Source organism: Symsagittifera roscoffensis, chromosome 1 (assembly GCF_963678635.1).
Source record: "Symsagittifera roscoffensis chromosome 1, txSymRosc1.1, whole genome shotgun sequence".
In the NCBI taxonomy this organism is placed as follows: domain Eukaryota; kingdom Metazoa; phylum Xenacoelomorpha; order Acoela; family Convolutidae; genus Symsagittifera; species Symsagittifera roscoffensis.
Window position 1 is genome coordinate 3,623,814 of NC_087062.1, and position 19,183 is coordinate 3,642,996.

General features: G+C 35.5%; 2 protein-coding genes across 2 annotated transcripts in view; one reads left to right on the top strand and one right to left on the bottom strand.

Annotated features, from left to right (window-relative positions):
• LOC134857014 (uncharacterized) overlaps window positions 1-19,183 on the bottom strand; it is a 290,454-nt gene that overhangs the window by 231,246 nt on the left and 40,025 nt on the right. The window lies entirely within an intron of this gene.
• LOC134841790 (fibronectin-like) overlaps window positions 1-19,183 on the top strand; it is a 121,820-nt gene that overhangs the window by 64,652 nt on the left and 37,985 nt on the right. Inside the window, exons 9-10 of the mRNA XM_063857858.1 lie at window positions 6,287-6,427; window positions 6,485-6,580. Of these exons, the coding sequence (XP_063713928.1) occupies window positions 6,287-6,427; window positions 6,485-6,580 (237 nt within the window). The remainder of the gene's footprint in view (window positions 1-6,286; window positions 6,428-6,484; window positions 6,581-19,183) is intronic.

The window sequence follows — 19,183 nt, forward strand, 5'->3', positions numbered from 1 at the left end:
GCTCTGACAAAATGCAAGGGAGAAGTTTTTTGAAGAATTGAGTGTGAACTTAACTAAAGAAGTGACGTTTATGTAGTGACGCAATAGTTTTTATTGCTGGTTTGTCTGTTAAAAAGCAATTTAGAAAATTTAGTTGGAGTTCTACCGAGACAAGATCAAAATTGTTTGAAAAAATTTGGACGTTGTCGAATACGTTTGTTATAAACTATAAACCCATCAAAAATTCATAGTTCCTTTCAAATTTTTTTTCTTTTAAACTTGGTCTTTTCGGGCTACTACAAACTTTTAGTTTTATATGATCTAGTAAACTATTGCCAAAAATGTATCTTATAAAGCATAGTTTGCTCTATGCTTAGCGTTTTGCATTATGTTTGATAAAAATTCAAAAAAAAATAAAGCGATTTTCAAAAAACACTAAAATTCTGGGTCCTAGCAGATTTTTTTAATGAGTTAAATTTTTGCATTGTATATAAAGTTGACACTTTGCCGTGTTTGCTTGAATGTTTTTAATTTTTTAACCAATCGCAAATGTTTGGGACCTTTCTTTTTATTGTTCCAACTTTCGAAGAAAAAAAAGACAGGCTTGCACTCGTTGCGCATTTTTGTCAAAAAACGTTCAATGTTTAATTATCTGTTTCTGAATGGGTTTTTTAATGCGAAAACTATTGATAAAAAAGATCAAGAAATAAAAAGATATTTTGTGTAACATTTTTTAGTATGGCACGGTTTTTGCAACTTTTTGAGTTACCGAGCTAACAAGGTCTATATATCGTTATATTAACACGTAAGTTGCGAATACTCCAAGCTCAGCAATATTCTGAGCTAAAGGCAAGCTATTTTGGTTGATCAACAAGATATTAGACGCGGAATAAATCTTTATTTTTCTCAGCGTGTCGTGTCGGGATGATAAAATTAAATTTCTTTTATAAATTATTGTTTGTACTATTATTAAAAAACGTTCATCAGTTTTCTTCATTTGCCATTTTTAAAAATCAAAATAAGCAAAAACAAAAAAAAATGGCAGGCAAGAAAGGAACAGGCAGAATCAATTCAAAACAGAAAAAATGTGTGGAAAAATTGCATAACATTCTTATACATTTTGAATGAAAAAACGTCGAAAATATTATTAATTGATTCTTCAATTTTGATAAGCTTGTTCTATTCTTTAGTATTTGAATTTTGATTGCAATTTTTTCTACAGTTTTGGACGTTTTGTTTTAGATAATTTTTGTGCCTAAAGTTTTTCCTTGATTTTGTTTTGTCATGGTCGAACAAAGCATTATGAACAAAGCTTTTTTTTTATTTTTCTGGATCGACGTGTTTTTCAAATTTTTCGATTGAGCCCGTTGTTTTTACCGTGGGATAATTTTATGGAAAAGCTAATGATACCAAAATTGAATAAAATAAAAAAACTTGAGTTGATTTATAATTTGCTTCAGTTTCATAATTTCAAGGCTTTTGATTTCTTTTTTTTTCAGTATCCACTATTTTGAAATGTTGCCTCTAAAAAATTTTTCGGACTGTAGTTTTAAACTATTCGTTATGTGCACAAGTGCTCGAAAAATATATTTTTTGTACAAACAAGTTGTCAGTTGAAACTTTTGAGCTGTAAAGATCATTTTGGATGATAAAAAATATAATTTTTTTAAAAAACTTGACAACAATTTTGCTTGTTTTTCTTTAAAAAAATTTTTACGAGTCGATGAACGCAGTTGAAACTCTTAAATAGCTCGTGATGATTGTTTTTGTTTTGTTTTTGAGAATAGTCTTAAAATTCGTTAACTTTTTACGGTCCATTTTTTTTTAATTTAAATATTTTTAGCAAAAAACTGTAACTCATTAATTTTCTTGAAGTTCAGAAGGCTATAGGGCCATTTATTGTTTTCGTCGAATTTCGAAGATTGAGATTTTTTAAAGAAGTAATGCAGTATTTTGTTTGTTTTCTGGCGTTCACTGACTCTTCTCCAACTTTCTGTTGGTTATGTTTTGTTTTTACCAGACAAACGAACTACTGCGGAAGGCTTTTGATTTCACTTTTTTTGTCTGTATCCACTATTTTGAAATTTTGCCTCTAAAAATTTTTTGGACTGTAGTTTTAAGATATTCGTTATTTGCACAAGTGCTCAAAAAATATAGTTTTTGTACAAATCAAATGTCAGTTGAAACTTTTGAGCAGTAAAGATCATTTTGGATGATAAAAAATATAATTTTTTAAAAATCATGGCAAAAATTTTGGTTGTTTTTCTTTAAAAAATTTTGCGAGTCGATGAACGCAGTTGAAACTCTTAAATAGCTCGTAATGATTGTTTTTGTTTTGTTTTTGAGAATAGTCTTAAAATTCGTTAATTTTTTACGGTCCAATTTTTTTAAATTTAAATATTTTTTAGCAAAAAACTGTAGTTCATTAATTTTTTTGAAGTTCAGAAGGCTATAGGGCCATTTATTGTTTTCGTCAAATTTCGAAGATTGAGATTTTTTAAAGAAGTAATGCAGTATTTAGTTTGTTTTCTTGCGTTCACTGACTGCTCTCCAACTTTCTGTTGGTTATGTTTTGTTTTTACCGGACAAGCGAACTGCTGCGGATCTTTTGAAACAAAACTATGAACTTCTAGCCATCTGATAAAAACTCTTTTGTTAAAGCTATTTCTATTTTTTTTACAATTAGATGGTGGAATTAGTATTAGGTTGAAAGACTAGATCAAAAAACGTCAAAATAAAAAAAATTATCTGGGCTAAATAATTAGAAATATAGACCCCAAAAGCCTTATGAAGGTTGATGCAATTAAATCTAAGTACTCCTTTTGCATGAAAAAATAGACTTTTTGGAATTCGAGTTTTCAGTTTTTTTATCCTGTTGAATTAATTTTTTAACTCTGCATTGAATATTTCGCTGTCGATACTAAGTTTGTCGACGAAATCGTTTATGGCATTTCTCAGTGAATAGTTTGTTGAGAATAAAGATAAGATGTCTTATGAGAAATGGAGAGGATTTTGTCTAAGTTCATGTCCATTGGATGCGAAGGATTCAAATTAATCAGCCGCAAAATGTTTGTGGACCAACACTTCGGCTCAATCTACGTAGCAGTATTTCGTTACCGTTAAGGGCTGTTGTCTCATGTCCTGCTGTGGTCCGTCTGAGCAATCTGATATCTCCTCGTATACTGGGAAGTTAACATGGGTATCATCAAGTCGGGTCAGCTGGGGTACATCAGAAGCAGTAGTAAGAGGTTTGGATTCGTGGTCCGAGTTCATTGGTTGTACGCATTGATATAACATTGTCGATGCGGTTAATTTGATGATAAGTTCTTTTGTGGTTTTCACCATGTTGATTTTCTGTCCGTGTAAAATCTCAAATTTTGCGCTACTAAGGGAAATACGAGAATGTGTAATGGTTGTTTCGGGTTTTATATGGCTATAATATTCCATCATATAGCGTTCTCTAGCCATGTCTCTACATGGAGAACATCCGGCCACTGATTGCCAGTCACTAATATTAGACGTATCCGAAGGAAAAAACATAGATTCATCGCAAGCTACATAACCTGTTTTGGAGATTGTTTTTTTTTTCTCGTGCGTGTAGGTTGTCTTCTTGGCGGATTGCATGAAGAATGTGAAGTCCTAGTCCTAAGGTTGGTTCATATCCAAAGTAGCCAGCTCGATGTCTTTTATTAATTTTGTGCCTAATTTTTTGGTTTTCCTATTCGGGATTGGTTTGTTTTGGTTTGTCAGCTTTCTACTTACTTCAAAATTATTATTAGTATAAACTTGAAATGAAATATAACCTTTGAAAGATCGAGCATAGGCTAAATTGGGTTTAGGCGAAACAATATCTAATTTTTAATGAGTTTTCCATCGGATAATTTGACCGCGGCCTTACCAGCCTTTAGAATTTTCTAGTGAAGTTTCTTGAAAAAATTGTTTTCATAAATGCTTTCTTTTTTTCGATTCAGTTATCATTTGAAGTGAATTTGAAGGGGAATTTTTGACAAAGACGGTTTTGAGAGAGACAGTAATCCGATTCGAAACCCTTTTCAAATGAGTATTGGTTCTTTTTCTGAATAGTTTTGTCCTTGCACCCATCCTCAATCCGGTCGTCGGCATTCCAATTAATTTTCTTGAAGTTCAAAAAGCTATGGAGCCAATTATTGTTTTCGTCGAACTTCGAAGATTGAGATTTGTTAGAGAATTAATACAGTATTTTGTTCGTTTTCTTGCGTTCACTGACTCTTCTCCAACTTTCTGTTGGCAATGTTTTGTTTTCACCGGACAAGCGAATTGCTGCGGATTTTTTGAAGAAACAAAACTATGAACTTCTAGCCATATGATAAAAATTTCTTTGGTTACAGCTAATTCTATTTCTTTACAATTAGATGGTGGAATTATGATTAATTTGAAAGACTAGGTTGAAAAACGTCAAATTAAAATGAACTAAGCTAAATGATTAGAAGTTAAGACCTCAAAAGCATTATGAAGGTTAATGCAAGAAATCTAAATACTCATTTTGCATGAAAAAAAAGATATTTTTTTGGAATTCGAGTTTTCAGTTTTCTTATCCTGTTGAACTAAGTTTTTAACTCTGCATTGAATATTTCGCTATCGATAACAAAGTTGTCGACGAAATCGTTCATGGCAATTCTCAGTGAAGAGTTTGTTGAGAATAAAAATAAGATGTCTTAAGAAGAAATGGAGAGGCTTTTGTCTGAGTTTATGTCCATTGGATGCGAAGGATTCAAATTATTCAGCCGCAAAATGTTGGTGGACCAACACTTCGGCTCAATCTACGTAGCAGTTTTTCGTTGTATAAATTTGAAATGAAATATAACCTTTGAAAGATCGAGCATAGGCTAAATTGGGTTCAGGCGAAACGATATCTAACTTTTTATGAGTTTTCCTTCGGATAATATGACCGTGGCCTTACCAGCCTTTAGAATTTTCTAGTGAAGTTTCTTGAAAAAATTGTTTTCATAAATGCTTTCTTTTTTTTGTCGATTCAGTTTTCATTTGAAGTGAACTTGAAGGGGAATTTTTGACAAAGAGGGTTTTGAGAGAGACGGTAATTCCGATTAGAAACCCTTTTTTTATGACTATTGGTTCTTTTTCTGATTCGTATTGTCCTTGTACCCATCCTCAATCCGGTCGTCGCATTCCAATTGGGTACTCTTTCCTTGCTTAGGACTGATTTTGCTTTGTCTTAAATTACAGTTTTTTAGTTTACAAGGAAAAAAGTTGCTAGCAAATTAATTTTTACCTCCTAAATTCTTACCTCCTTAAAAAATCTCTTTTTGACTTTTACTCTTTTGAGTTTTTAAGCAAAAATTTGTTTTTCTTCGCTTTCGAGGGCAAGATATAATAACGAGCATTGTTTCTTGTCTGCTTTTTTTAACCCTCATTCAGTTGAAAAGTTTGGTCTCTGTCTTAATCGATGCCGTTTCATCTGTGTCGAATCTCTTGTGATTTTGATGTTTGTTTTCCAAGTCACGCGGTTTTTTGAATTTCTGTTTCGCTATTCGTCAAATCTCGAATACAGTTGGTTGTCGGTAGTCTTTCTCTATCGGATTAAGTAGATTCTCGATTTATATTTTTTTAGCCATCACAGCAAGGTGAAAAAGATCGCTCCATTCTTCCCACTCTTCCCTCCGCCATGATAAAACTTTCCTTTGTAACGGCTAACTCTTCAACTAAAATAATAAAATGAATAGAATGATTTAATCTCAAAGTTGAAACATTAAAATATGAGAGAGCATTCTGTCTGCTGAGGAGAATGAACATATCAAGGTCAAATGATAGGCAGCAGTTAAACAAATTCAAATGAAACTAATTTTTAAAAATACTGAGTCAGAATACCATGTTACATGCTTGCAAAAACAATTGAAGCTTTTTGCTGGAAATTTTCAAAGCTTAATTATCATGCACTTTTTTAAATTCAGAAGAGAAACTTGCTCACCTTTACGTGAGGCGGAAAGTATTCTATGGAATACTAGGTTTTTTCATGCGTTTTTTAATGCGGAAAAGCCTTACTTTCCTTCAATCTGAAAACTTGATATTTTTCTTTGCTTTGTTTTCATTTAAGATAGAGAAGTAGAAAACTGGTATAAGATTTTCAGAACTGCACTTTTTAACAGCGCAACAATTTTTACCAACTACAAATATTTGCAGGAAAAAATTGTAAATTACTATTTTTCTCCTTATAAGAATTCTCTTTATAGGAAGGGAGAACCTGTATGCTCAAATATTGATCAGCTCGGCAAACAATTCAAACAGTGTTGCAAATGTGTCATTTTTTTAGAACCTCAAAATCCAGATTTCACTGATGTTCCTGTTTCGACCAGTGATGCTTCAATTCAAATTGATGCAGCAGTAACTAGCATCAAGACAGCAAGTGGTCGCATCGATCGCTATGTTTTCGATAACAGCAGCTCTGCATTAGGTATTCCGAATGCTGTAAGCTTGAGCACTAACGAGTCTTTCAATTTGTCTTCTTTAGACCCCGGCACTGAATACGGATTGAGTTTTTACGGACTGATAAATGGATGCGGAGGAGTTATGTCTCAAGAATCTGCCCAAATTACTGTCTGCACTGGTTAGAACTTTTTCATAAAACTTAATCATTATATAATCATTTAATAATAGTTTGACAACACCGACGTATATTTCAGGAACTGTTCTATATTGAAATCCTTGAAAAGAGTTTTTTTACACAATACAAGGAATGTTTGAACCCTATGCTTACTTACGTCGATACCCAAAAATTCACACCTAAATACAGCATAGTGCCTGGATTGTTTTTCACAAGCGGGAGACATTGTCAACCTTTTTCAAAGCTTACGTTTATCGTGTTGAAAAATATTTGATATGCCTAAGCATCCGTCTCAATTCTGTAAACATAGCAACTTCGGACAATAATGTGCTCATTTTCCATAAATGTGAATAGTAATTTTTAAGAGTCGATGAAAGTATTTCAGACTCTTATATAGGTCCCGGTGATTCTTTTTAGCACAAACTTATATTTTCGCAGTTTGATTTTTGGTCTCATCTTAGGTTCACTTCATTTCCGTTCTTAAAAGGAGATCAAACTCTACTATCGAATATCAAAAGAAAAAAGTCACGTAAAAGGTGATTGACTTTCAGTTTCGAAAGATGGATTTATTTTTCAGATTTCCAGACGAAATGAAGAAAATAACTTTTGATCCAGTTGTCTCAATTTGGGTCAAATTTGAGGAAAAGTGCATATCGTAAATTGTTCTAATATATCAGAGAACTTTCAGGCCATTTTTTTTGGCATTCGAAACATGAGATTTTTTCAAAAAAAAGCTGGAAAAGGTATTTGTTAAAAAGTTTGTTTCAAGCAACCTTCTGTATGTTTTCTTTTAAATTTGTTCATATTCAAAAATGAGTAAATAAATATAATAATAATATCTCAGAAGCAGGGTAAAAGACACTGTGACTTCCGCGGTACAAGTTGTACATTAAAAGAAAAAATTATGACAACATAAAATGCAAAGATTAAGTAAAGCAAGTGATTATGTATTCTTGACTCAGAAAACGACCACAAAAAAAATTTATTAATTTTTGGTCCACTAAGTAAGGAGAAAAAAAAACAAAACAAAGAAAAATCAAAAGTGAGCGAAAATCGCAGTTGAAATATAAGCAAATCTGTTCTAAAATTTCAAATCAATCAGCAAATATCTCGGTCCGTACTTCTATAAAAAAATAAAAATGAAATATACTAATCTGGAATTTTACTAAATTAGAGTTTTGTCTCTCAAAAATAAAAAACAAAGCAATAGCAGTTGCTTCAACTGAGACATGCATCAAAAAAAAACTCACGGTAATGCGCTCAAAAATGATGGATATCGTAATATGATTGCATATAAAAAAGTAAAAAGCAGTGGTAGAGTAGGAATAAATCAGAAACAACATGAATCTCAAGTCATGTTATAAAGCGGACAACTAGCAATCATTTACAAATTTTATCACTTTGTAAATGATTGCAGTAGTATTGTATCGTGTCCCGGATCCTAAGGGGGGGGTCCTTCCTAAGGGGGGGGGGGGGTCCTCACGTAAAGCAAAATCCTAGGAAAGGGGTCCTTAATTTTTTGGAGGACCCCTATCCTAGGATTTTGTAAATGATCGCAAGTTCCCACCCCTAAAGTAAAAGACCCCCTCCTTAGGATCTTGTTAAGCTGAGCTCAACAACCGGGACGCGATACAATAATTCCTTCTAATTCCTTTGAAAGCGGTCCCTTTTCCCGCGATAATTAAAATTAATCGTCCTAATTCCTGAACTTTTCTTTTTTCGTCCTAGTTTCATGTGGATATCATTTCCTGGCTTTCTTTCTTTTCGTCAAAGATTTGTCATGCTATTAAAGTTTATTATTCAAAACAAGCCTAAGGATTTCACACATTTGTTTGAATTAACACTTGGTTTGTGTCTACTAGTTTATTTGCCTGAAGCTATTTATGTTAAAACAGTGATTGAGCTCAATACGAGTATTTTATTAGTTGTAAATTGGTAAAAACCAAAACATATACAAGTCGAAGTATAAAAAGGACGAAGAGTAAAAATCATCTGAAAATATATGTTTCAGACTTTAATGTTTATTGTTTTGGTTTTCTTTGCGGTGTTTTTTAGATGGTCGTTCTTCTGAAGCTTCAGATAAAATAAATGGGTTTTTTATAGGGGGACGTTCACGGACTCGGCTACTAGAAGCTTCTTCTTCTTCTTGCAGCTCTGCTTCTGAGTAGGGCCGCTGTAAAAATCCCCAATCCGGGAGTGTAAAATCGGGAGAACTGTTATCAGTTTCATTGTATGAGTTGGCCCACTCGGTGTCCATGTAAATGTCTTCTAGAAAAGCATTTTCTTCAGCGGCTTTATGGCCAAAGGGCACTGTCGAAATTCCGTCGAAAAGTAGAAAACGTTTTGAGTCGAATGGTGATAAGGCAAGTTTGTTTTGTTTCACTGTCATATTGGTGTGACCTTTCGAAACTATATTATAGTTGTATACTCTCATTGTTTTTCCAGTGAATAATGTGTCCCTGAAGGTTTGGTGGACCAGTTCTCTCTGTGCACTCCGTTTAATTCCTTTGGCACTCAATTTTTGAGTGCCTTCTAAACAATAGCAAAATTATTATTCTTTTCTACAACGTTGGGGATAGCTTCATTTCACTTCAGCAACTCAATTTATACCGAACAAAATTTGATTCATTTTACCAAAAAAGAGCAGAAGACTCTAAATTATGATTAAAAAAGAGGAAACAAGAGGGAATATGTTGTCAGATAAATCAACGTTTAGGCAACATTGTATAATGTTGCCTAAATCAGCTAAATGCCCATAGTTTAATGCAACAAATTAAGGGGTGTAGGTAGGTTGGTGGTGGTATTTTTTGTTCTGTAAAAGGTAGGAATGGGGGGTGGAAGGGTGGCTTAAATTTTATTTACCATTAAGGACGACCGAATATAGTTTCGGTTTTAGGGCGATGAATTCTCTGATCGGCTTCCCACCAGTCTCGTCTTTGAACTTCAGCACAACTTTCTTGTTGGTATCCTCGAACAAGAAATGGTCCTTATCGTAATTTGAAAAGTCGAAATCAGCTTTTATTTTCTCCAAGTCTCGGTAAACGTCATCAGTTTTTATGGCGTAAATAAAACTATCCGTGTCGGAGTAAAGGAGTTCCAAGTTTAGATTTGGTTTCATTTTTTGATAGTGAAACTGAAACATGAAACGCTTGGCGAGGTCTAGGATGGTCGCACCAACTATCATAGGTTTATCCCACAATATTTTTGTTACTGAAAAGCTAATTGTGGCTAATTGATCGTCAATGATTTGAAAGCTTTTCATTGTGCTCAGAGCTGTTTTTTGTAAAAGTTCTCTCTCATTCCTTACAATCTCCAGCTTCTTTCTTCCTAACTTAGACTCCATTGTCTTACCGAAAGCTGAATTAACAATTAGCTTGTAGAAGTTCTCCTGGAATTTATTTACCGCGGCTTTTCGTAGGCGGGTGTTGAGGTCGACAAAGGGTGCCATCCAGTGACTTTGGCGGAACTGAAGAACTTTTCCGAGGTGAGTTATTTTCATTCCTAGCTCATGGTACAATTTTAGGGTAAGGTAGTGCAAAACATAACCTTCTTTAGGATGCAAGGTCTGTAGAAGCTTTGGCACTTTTGGCAGTGTGGTGATTCCCAATTTTCCCAACATGTCGACTTGCTCGTTGCTCATTGCACCGATGTCCACTACTTCACGAGAGGGGGCAAGGGGGTAATCAGCAAAGAAGTCGTGAAGCTCTTCGGGTATGGTTAAATTGACTTCAACTATATAACCCCATTCTGATGTTTCGCTGGTGAGCAGTATGTCTGCCAGACTTTTTTCAACTATTGAAAAATCGTTTAAGGGCAAAGGGCAGTGTTTCATTATCCCCCCGTACAAATTGTTTGCATCAATATTGAGGATGTAGCTTGATGGTTCTGAGGGCGAAAAATCGTCGAGGTATTTATTGTTTGCTTTGTAAAATCGGCGCGCGTAAATCGACGACATGCCTCCTCGTATCATTCGCTGCACAAGGTCTAGATGTTCACGGTCCGTTAAGAGTTTCAGTTCGGGCTTACAAACTTTTAGAAAGGCGTCCCCGGAAAGGTTACTTGCCGTGAAGTAACAGGCGCAATCCAGCCCGTATGTTTGATAGCAAACTTCACGAAAAGCTTCGAAAACGGAAGCAAGCAATAGCACATCTGTAGTCAAGTACAAGTCGTGGTAATCACCAAGTGAGCCACACTTCAGTTCGGTGAAAACTTTAAGGGCATGATTGTACTCGCTTCTTGAAACACTCACATCCCCTCCTGTTAGACTATTTTTCCACATTGCTCGTGGGGGAAGGCGAGTTTCTCGGAATTTTTCGAATGAGTTGAAGTATGAGTAGGGGTAATGCCCTTTCTGTTTCAACAGACTGACTTTTTCACGTGAGTGGCCGAGTTTTTCAAAATAGTTCTCCAGCAGAAAAAACTTTTCGTTGGGCAAATTATCGACAAGTTTTGCCAACGATGCCAGCATGAACCTATACGAATCGATGAATCTCAGATTTTCGTAGAGTTTTTTGATTTTTCCGTTTTTGTCCGTGTACGTTTTTATGTAGACTGAGATTGTCAAGGATATATATTTTTCTTCAGATGCGGGTATTACGGAAAAAGTGTTTTCCGAATCGCTTTTTGCCAGCGCTTTGATTATAAAGTGTAAATCATAATTTGATAAATTATGAGCTACCACTGGAATGTAATTTGTTGTTTTTCTATTAACGTTACACTCATTGTGTGCCCAACCCAGAAACTTGTTGGTGTAATGGCAATGATCAAGTACCACTTGATCATTGTCGGAAAAATCATTCTCGCATATCCAACAAATTGTAGCATCTTCCCGTTCCTGGTCTGTTATACCAGTGAAAGTGTAATATTTCCTTTTTTCTACGTAAATTTGTCTCGCTAACGATTCAAGGGAGCTAATTAGCTCTTCCATCACATTCGGTCCTCTTTTAAGCTCAAACTTTAACAGGTCTTTTTTCCCAAATTCGATTACTGCTAACGCGTAGCCGCACGGTTGATGGATTTCAATTGTTTGCGTGCTAGATTTTCGCGGATCAGGTTGCGGTCCGTATACTGGTAAGAGCAGTGACTCCAAATCAAAGTAGATTACTCTGGGTACGTACCAACGAGCTGTTAAGTTTTTGAACTTGTGGTCATCTTTTCCCGGCTTGGGCATTGTTATGACGACATCTTCGTCTTGGTAGCACAGTTCTTGATGTCTTCTCAAAGTTTCGAATGAAGCGCATGTGTGGAAACATTTGCGACAAATCTCAGATTGAAATCGGTGCACTTTGTGCCGCACGTACTCGACCAGTTTCTGGAGATCACTTATCAACACAGTGATATTTTGATCCATCTGTCAGCAGCAACAAGTCCACAATCAGGCTAGTAGTGAATCTGCTCGATACTCTTATGGGCAACAATTCGCCATCGTTGTACCTGAACAGAAAAATAATTTTTATACCTAGGTTTGAAATGAAATAAAAAGGGTGTTTGAATAGGTGAAGAACATTATTGAAGGAATTTTAAAATTTTTAGAAGGAAATTAGAATTTGCTTACCGGAAGACGTTGATTTGACAATTGTTCAACTTTTCAAATCTGTCCATATCCATCAGACCCATTGGCATTTCGTATTCCCCATTGATTTTCACAATTCCTTCTTTGTCGAGATTGTAGGTTGAGACTTTGTTTTTCTCCAGCCACCGTCTAGATGTGGGGTAGAGGGCCGGCTCATTCACATTGTGATATGCGGCAACAAAGGAGTAGAGAAAGCAACGGTCATCATCTTTAGTGTTGATATTTGTGAGCAGAGTAGATGCTGCGCTGAGTGCATCAGGTAGCTCGAGGTAGGATCCTGCTCTTATTGGTGAGAAGGCCGCGAAACTGATTTGCAATTTTTCAATTCTGTCAATAATCCATCCGCTACCATGAGAAGAGAACGAATTGACTTGGTTGACCATATGTTCAATCAGTTCCAAGAATTGAACCCCAGCTATTCCCTCGAAGTACACTGTCAATGTCTTAGTGTTCAGAAACAGCATGGTCCTTTCGAAGTTTCCACTGTCCCCGTCTTGCACAGTGGGAATTTTGATCATTCCCACTTCCACATGGAATTGCACCTTGTTCGGACCCTCTTTGACCCTTTCCAGTATAAGAGCATCTATTTCCTCCTTGTTTTGCATCATGACTTGAAGCAAATCCATTTCTTTTTCACCAACTTTGAGATCGTATCGACGCAATTTGCCTCTGAACGCGCTTTCCGTTGGGGCAGCGGAAGACGTCGTCTCAATGCCGTCCCAAACAGGCAATGCGTGCTTCTTCAGCAAGTGTTGTCCATAGCTTTCCGCGGTGAGAAATATTGTATGGCAATAGATACAATGACTATTCGAAGTCATGTCATGTACCAGCTCGACGTGCTCTCGGGCTTCCGACAAACTCTCGAATGACTCTAGACACTCATCGCAAACAGTTTGAGGAGGAGGGGGAGGAAGGATCTTGTGAACTTTTTGCTCATGTCTTCTCAAGTTCCTTTTAGAGCTCAGTATTTTTCCGCACTGCTGGCAAGGAACAGGTGTCGCGATAGAAGTAGAGTTCGGCATTGTTTGTTGAAGTTACTGAAGTAATTCAGGAAAATTTCAAGAAAATTTAGGAGAATTTCAAGTAGAACTGGTTATGGAAAAGCAAAAGCGAGAAGTGACTAGCACCAAAAAACTTTGCGGGTAAGGGCAAGTAGAAGCCATTAACGAGAGTTATACTTCGCCGTCTTGGCAATAAGTCTTTTCCTTTCCAAAAACAGGGTTTATTCTAGCTTTAAGCTCTATATGTCTCATCACTCTGCTCAAGTGGAGGGGTTTTGTATACTAAAAACTGATTCATTTACAGCCTCAAACTTTTGCTGTTAATTTTAAGGGTTAGCGATAAAATTTTGGCTTTTTTTAGGCGACTGGTTTAGACTTTCAATTAACATTTCAGCACTAAATTACAAAATTTAATGCTTAGAATGATTCAGATAGAGCCTAAAACTTTTTCTGACTAATTTTAACCGTGAAACAGTAATTTCCTAATGATTTCAAGCCCACTTCTTGGTTTGCGTAAATAGGTATAATAAAAAGTAGATTTATGAGATAAAAGTATTCAGAAAGTAAAGCCCTCAACTAACTAATTAAGTTGAAAAAATAGTAAACTTAAAAAATGAAAATTTTGCAAATTTGACACCTTGATAGTTACCGATGCATGATAAGCATAGATTGTCATTTGAATGTGTAAAAGATATCGGAATCAAAGTTTCCTTCATGTCATTCGGTGTCCCGTGAAACATTTCATATCATGTCCTTCGAAATATTAAGGCATGGCCGTTTGGTTTAAGGGGCAATAGCTAACCCGGCGTTGCTCGTCGCTACGCTCCTCGGGAACGCCTCCCGTTCTGTAATTTCAAGTGAAATTTTTTTTTTTTCAAAATAAAGGAAAACCTCAAACTTTTTATGTTGTGAAAAAAGGAAAAGTAATGTTTAAAAAAGTGTCTTTTAAATCTATCAACAAAAAAACCAGTAAGTTTTGTGGGACCTCGAGCACAGTTCTACTGGTCAAGTTCGAAATTTAAAAAACATAATTTTTTAACTTCTTTTTTCCTTCATTTTTAGCTTGAATTATTCGTTCGTTTTAAATTCAAGTGAATGTGGTTTGAAATTTTTAGGAGCTATCTGATACGTAATTAGGACAAGCGTAGAAATTCAAAAAAAAAAACAATTATAGCCCAATCAATGAGAGTAGACGCCTGAAAAGTTGTGATTTTTTGAGAAAATCTGATTTTTGTGAAAATATTGAAAAAAAAAATTGGGAAAAAATTTTTTTTCTCTCCAAATCCATTGAAACTACCCTCAATCAATTTGCCATGAATTTCTGAGCAGGGTTAAGGGTCATGTTCATTTTTCGAAAAAAAAACATAATTTTTTTTTTTCACATTTTTACCAAAAAATTGTCCGTTTTTCACCCAAAACATGTATATGAATGTAATATAATGCAGATTTATGGCTTAAAACACTCTCTGTTACTTTGCGTAAGACCTGGCTAACCCCACCGGGCACAAAGTATGATGAGAGAGAGAGGACAGAGAGTGTTTGATAAAAAAGCCAAATAAATATGGTTGGACTACCAACAAGAAAATGTTGGACCCTTCCATATTTATCTTTCTTTTGAAAAGAAAGCAATATCCCGAAAAGGATATTCCAAATGGGGTTCACTAGTGAGCAAGTGTATTTATCTCTCTCTCTCTCTCTCTCTCTCTCTCATTCTTTCTCAAAAAACAATTTTAGCGTAAAATTATTCTCGATTTCTGATTTTTTTCTAGTTTTTCTCTAAGATTTTGCTGAAAACTTTACGGGGCAAACTTTAATTGATCTATTAAGCAAAATAAAAACTGAGACAAAAAATATACACACAGTAATGTTAAAACAGCTTAGAAGTCAAATCAAACAAAAATGAAAATATAAAACCTTGGAATAATATTTGAAACAAAAGAAGAAAAGTTTTTTGTTTAAGTTATTAGAAACCTCGAAACTGTAGTTTTCTCTTTTTTGGCGCATAGCAAGCTGCATTTGGAGGAGTGCCTTGAATGAGATCTGGGGTGACTAGATCAATTGTCTCCGCACTAGATGAAACCCGAGCATCCGAATAGGAAGTTGATTGTTCTGGAGTTGAAACTGGTCCCCTAACAAACGACTCGGGAGACATTGCTGTCGGAATATCCCAGTACGCTTCGCGCTCTGCATAGTCACGAATACATCCCTCCTGATTTTCATACAACGGCATTGACTCGCAGTCATACGCGAAGAGAATTTTTCTTGGAGACTGCTCGAGCGAGGTTGTGTCGTTTATCTCCGTCTTTTCTAATGCCGGATAGCTCTCGTGAATAGTGCAACTCTCGTACATTCGTTTTCGATTCTGTCTAAGTAGATCGATGTGATCAGGGAGGTAGTTTGGTAGCATGATATGACTTTTTGTAGTCCATTCCTCGTTTTGATTCTCGTCGTTTTTTCGGGGAGCCAAGTCATTGAACGGACTTGCTGTAGACGGAGAGACTCTCTCTTTCTGTTGATGGATGACTGCAATCGACTCTCTCGTGTATGTTTGGTAGATAATGGTTCTTTCTCGATCAGACACTGAGATTATTTGTAAAGGACTAGTCATGACTTGAAGAGGTTTAAAGTTTTGTTAAAATGAAATGACTGAACTACCGAAATGAAATTGAGAGAATGAAAAGTATGAAAAGTTTATTAATGAAAATGAGATCAGGAAAGGGGTGGCATAGTTCAATTAGGTCAAAGCTAATAACTTTTTAGGCGAGGCTATCAAATTTTATTCATTCTTTTAAGCATGACGCCTGAGGTCATGTTAGGAATGAATGTGAAAACCCGATTTTTTAGATTTATGTGACAGCTTTATTATAGTGGCTACGGGCGAAAGCACTCAAAATCAAGTTTTCATGATAGTTTGCCAGACATTCATTGTTATGCTGTTAGAAATTCATTGCCATGATTCATAACAGTCATTAAAATAACCGTCACAATAAATAACACTAGAAGATTTTTAGAGTATAGCCGGGGGAAAAAGTAACTAAATACCCATATAAAAGAGGTTTATCGTTAAAGAAATTATATCCTTGGTGATTAAGTCTTATCAATATGGCTTAGGGCGCTCGTAAACTTTATCACCTAAATTTTTACTTTGGGAGCGCATGATCTGTCTCGTATACTGTGATCAGTCATTCTTCAACGTTCCACACTAAAAACCAGTTGGTTGTTATTCATTTATAATGTACGCTTCTCTTGACACGGATGTAGACTATTTCGATGATTTTAGGGATATATCTTCGAATGATAAACGTTTAGTTAGAGTCGGTGCAAAAACATTCGCACAGACCGGTACTTACATAACTATCAAATTGTACAAAAAAGACGAAGAGGGAACTTTTAAGTATCGACAAGGAATAACTTTGTCAACTGGTGAATTCGAGTCCTTGGCGGACAATTACACAAAAATTAAAAGGTTGACGAAAGCAAAAAACTGCGACGTGACCGAAAAACTTAGAAAAAAGCGAAACAAATCTAAAAAATCTTCATGCTCTGAAAAGGAATGCGAAAGTGAAAACGATGATAACTGTCGGGTTGTGTAACATTATCAACTCGTTATTCGATTGAAACTTCAAAGCAATGGTTGAAGCAATGTATGAGCAATCCCCTGATTATTTCAAACAATTCCGTAAAAATTACAAATTTTTCATCCTGAATCATGAACCCAACTTTTCAGGCTTCGCTTCAAAAGCAAATTTTGCAGTATCCTCCCATTCGAATAAATTAGATTTTTGCAACCATTCGATTGACAACGAAAAACATTATCATGTGCTGGTCGAATTTACGAAAGAGTCTACCGATTTACTTAACAAGATGACTTCAAAAGCCTTCGTTGTTCCTTGTCTTCTCTCTACATTCAAATATTTAATTTTAGGTTGCTCCAACTATGAATTGTCTGGCCCTCTGATGGAAAAACTGAAAATAGCTGTGAATTATAACTCTATCAACAACTTAGATGTTAGTGGTGTTCCAGTTCGCAGACGATTGCCTCAAGTTTGCTTCGGCTCGCAGACTAAATCTGTTCAAACTCAAACTGACCTGATTACTAACGTAACAATTGAACGCTTTACTAATATTTTGAATGGTGAAAACGCTGCTGAGTTTTCTAAAATAATTGACATAATTTTAAGTGGGTATGGTTGTATGGAAATTGATTCAAACACTTTGTTTGTGAAATTTATCATGGAGAAGAAATTCAAGTTTTAAATATTGGTTTTCTTTCGCTCTTGTATACTACAAGAAAAAAAAAATTGTTACTACACAAGCGGGAGGCGTTCCCGAGGAGCGTAGCGACGAGCAACGCCGGGTTAGCTATTGCCCCTTAAACCAAACGGCCATGCCTTAATAATTCGAAGGACTTGATATGAAACTTTTCGCGGTTCACATAAACTTGCAGAAAAAAACTTTGTTGTTAATAAGAATGAATTGAAAAAAAAAAAAAAACGAATTTATAAATTTTACAAAAACATCAATAAATTAATTTAGAATAACATATGTTTGGCAAATCTTATCAAATCATGATCATTAAGTTTGAAACCTATTGGAAATTTGTTTGTAATTATAACATGAGCAACATAAATACAATAAAGTCCGCATAACACTGAATCAGCTGATTGTATTGGTTTTTTCAACAGTAGCTGATTTCCCTCGTGAATTGTTCGTCGCATATTCTTGTACACGAGGGGATAATCACATAATCGTTTACCTAGAGGATCTGCGAAGAATATCTGTCCTCCAGCTTGAGCAAAAAGCAACCAGTGGGTTCCAGGTTGATCCGATGGTGAGGCATTCATAATCATGAACGTATTATCGTTTTTCAGTACTGAAGAGCATGGCAAATCTGCCGGAAAAACACCTCTAAAGCGATGTTTCAAATGTTTACAACGGTTAATAATTTCTACTAGTTGAAGATTATCCATGTCTATCTTAGGTCATAAGAGTGTTTTTGGTAATTTTTCTATCTGAACGCACATAAACTGTTGATGCACGCTCTCCCATAAACAATAACTCGACGTTATTAGCGAGACCTGCGTCAAACTTGAGTTCGAGCGAAATAGTGCAATTGGTCAATTCAGGATGAATAAAATCGTGTGAAGCCTCCTGAGTAGACGTGAGATCAAAAGCCATAATATAATGATTATCATAATTAGCGAGACTGATTCCATGACTAGTGTTTAAAACAAAATCAAGAGCCTCAAGCGTATTGTAATAAATTCTTTTATTGTCTGATGTTGAGATGGGAGTTCCGGCAATGGGTAGACCGTTTCTGTAAACAATGATCTCATTCAACCCAAATTTCTGGTAATGAAAAGGGTTTGTTCTATTAGTACCCAAATATGCTTCGTTTATGCTCATTGCTACTATCATTCTTCGAACAGGTTCTTTTGCAAAAACATCCTCTTGTCGCCAGCTTTGTACTCCTGCAGTTGCGAGAAACGTTTTTGGTACTACTTCGATGTAATTGTAAATTGCCGGGTTCTTCAACAAAGTTTTTTCTATTGATGAGAGAACATAGTCAGTCACAGTCATCTTTCTGACATAGAGGTTAGCTTCGATTATTTGGACCTTGTAGTGTTTAGCTGCATCTTCAGATATGACAACAAAATCATTAGGAGAACGTCTAAGAGACAATCTTATTGTCACACCGCTAAGTAGATGCTTGTCACACGACAAAAAATCGCAAGCAATTTTACCAAATAGCTTCAGCTCGCTCGAGGCCGCAACGAGACCTTTACGCTCCGTAACATCATCAGCTCTCCTTCCAGCACCGTCAATGGCTGATGGATTTTCTTCATAATAATAACCTTGACAAGCCAACCATGTTTTCTTGGCATCATTACCGTATGAAAACTCGGTCTCAATAAAGCTTTTATGGGCAAAATTAGCATTGGTAGTTGATATTTTTTCACCATTCAGAGACAGTGTACACTCAGAAAATAATGAAGATAAAGGATTGTTAACAAAATACGGCGTATCTCTGTT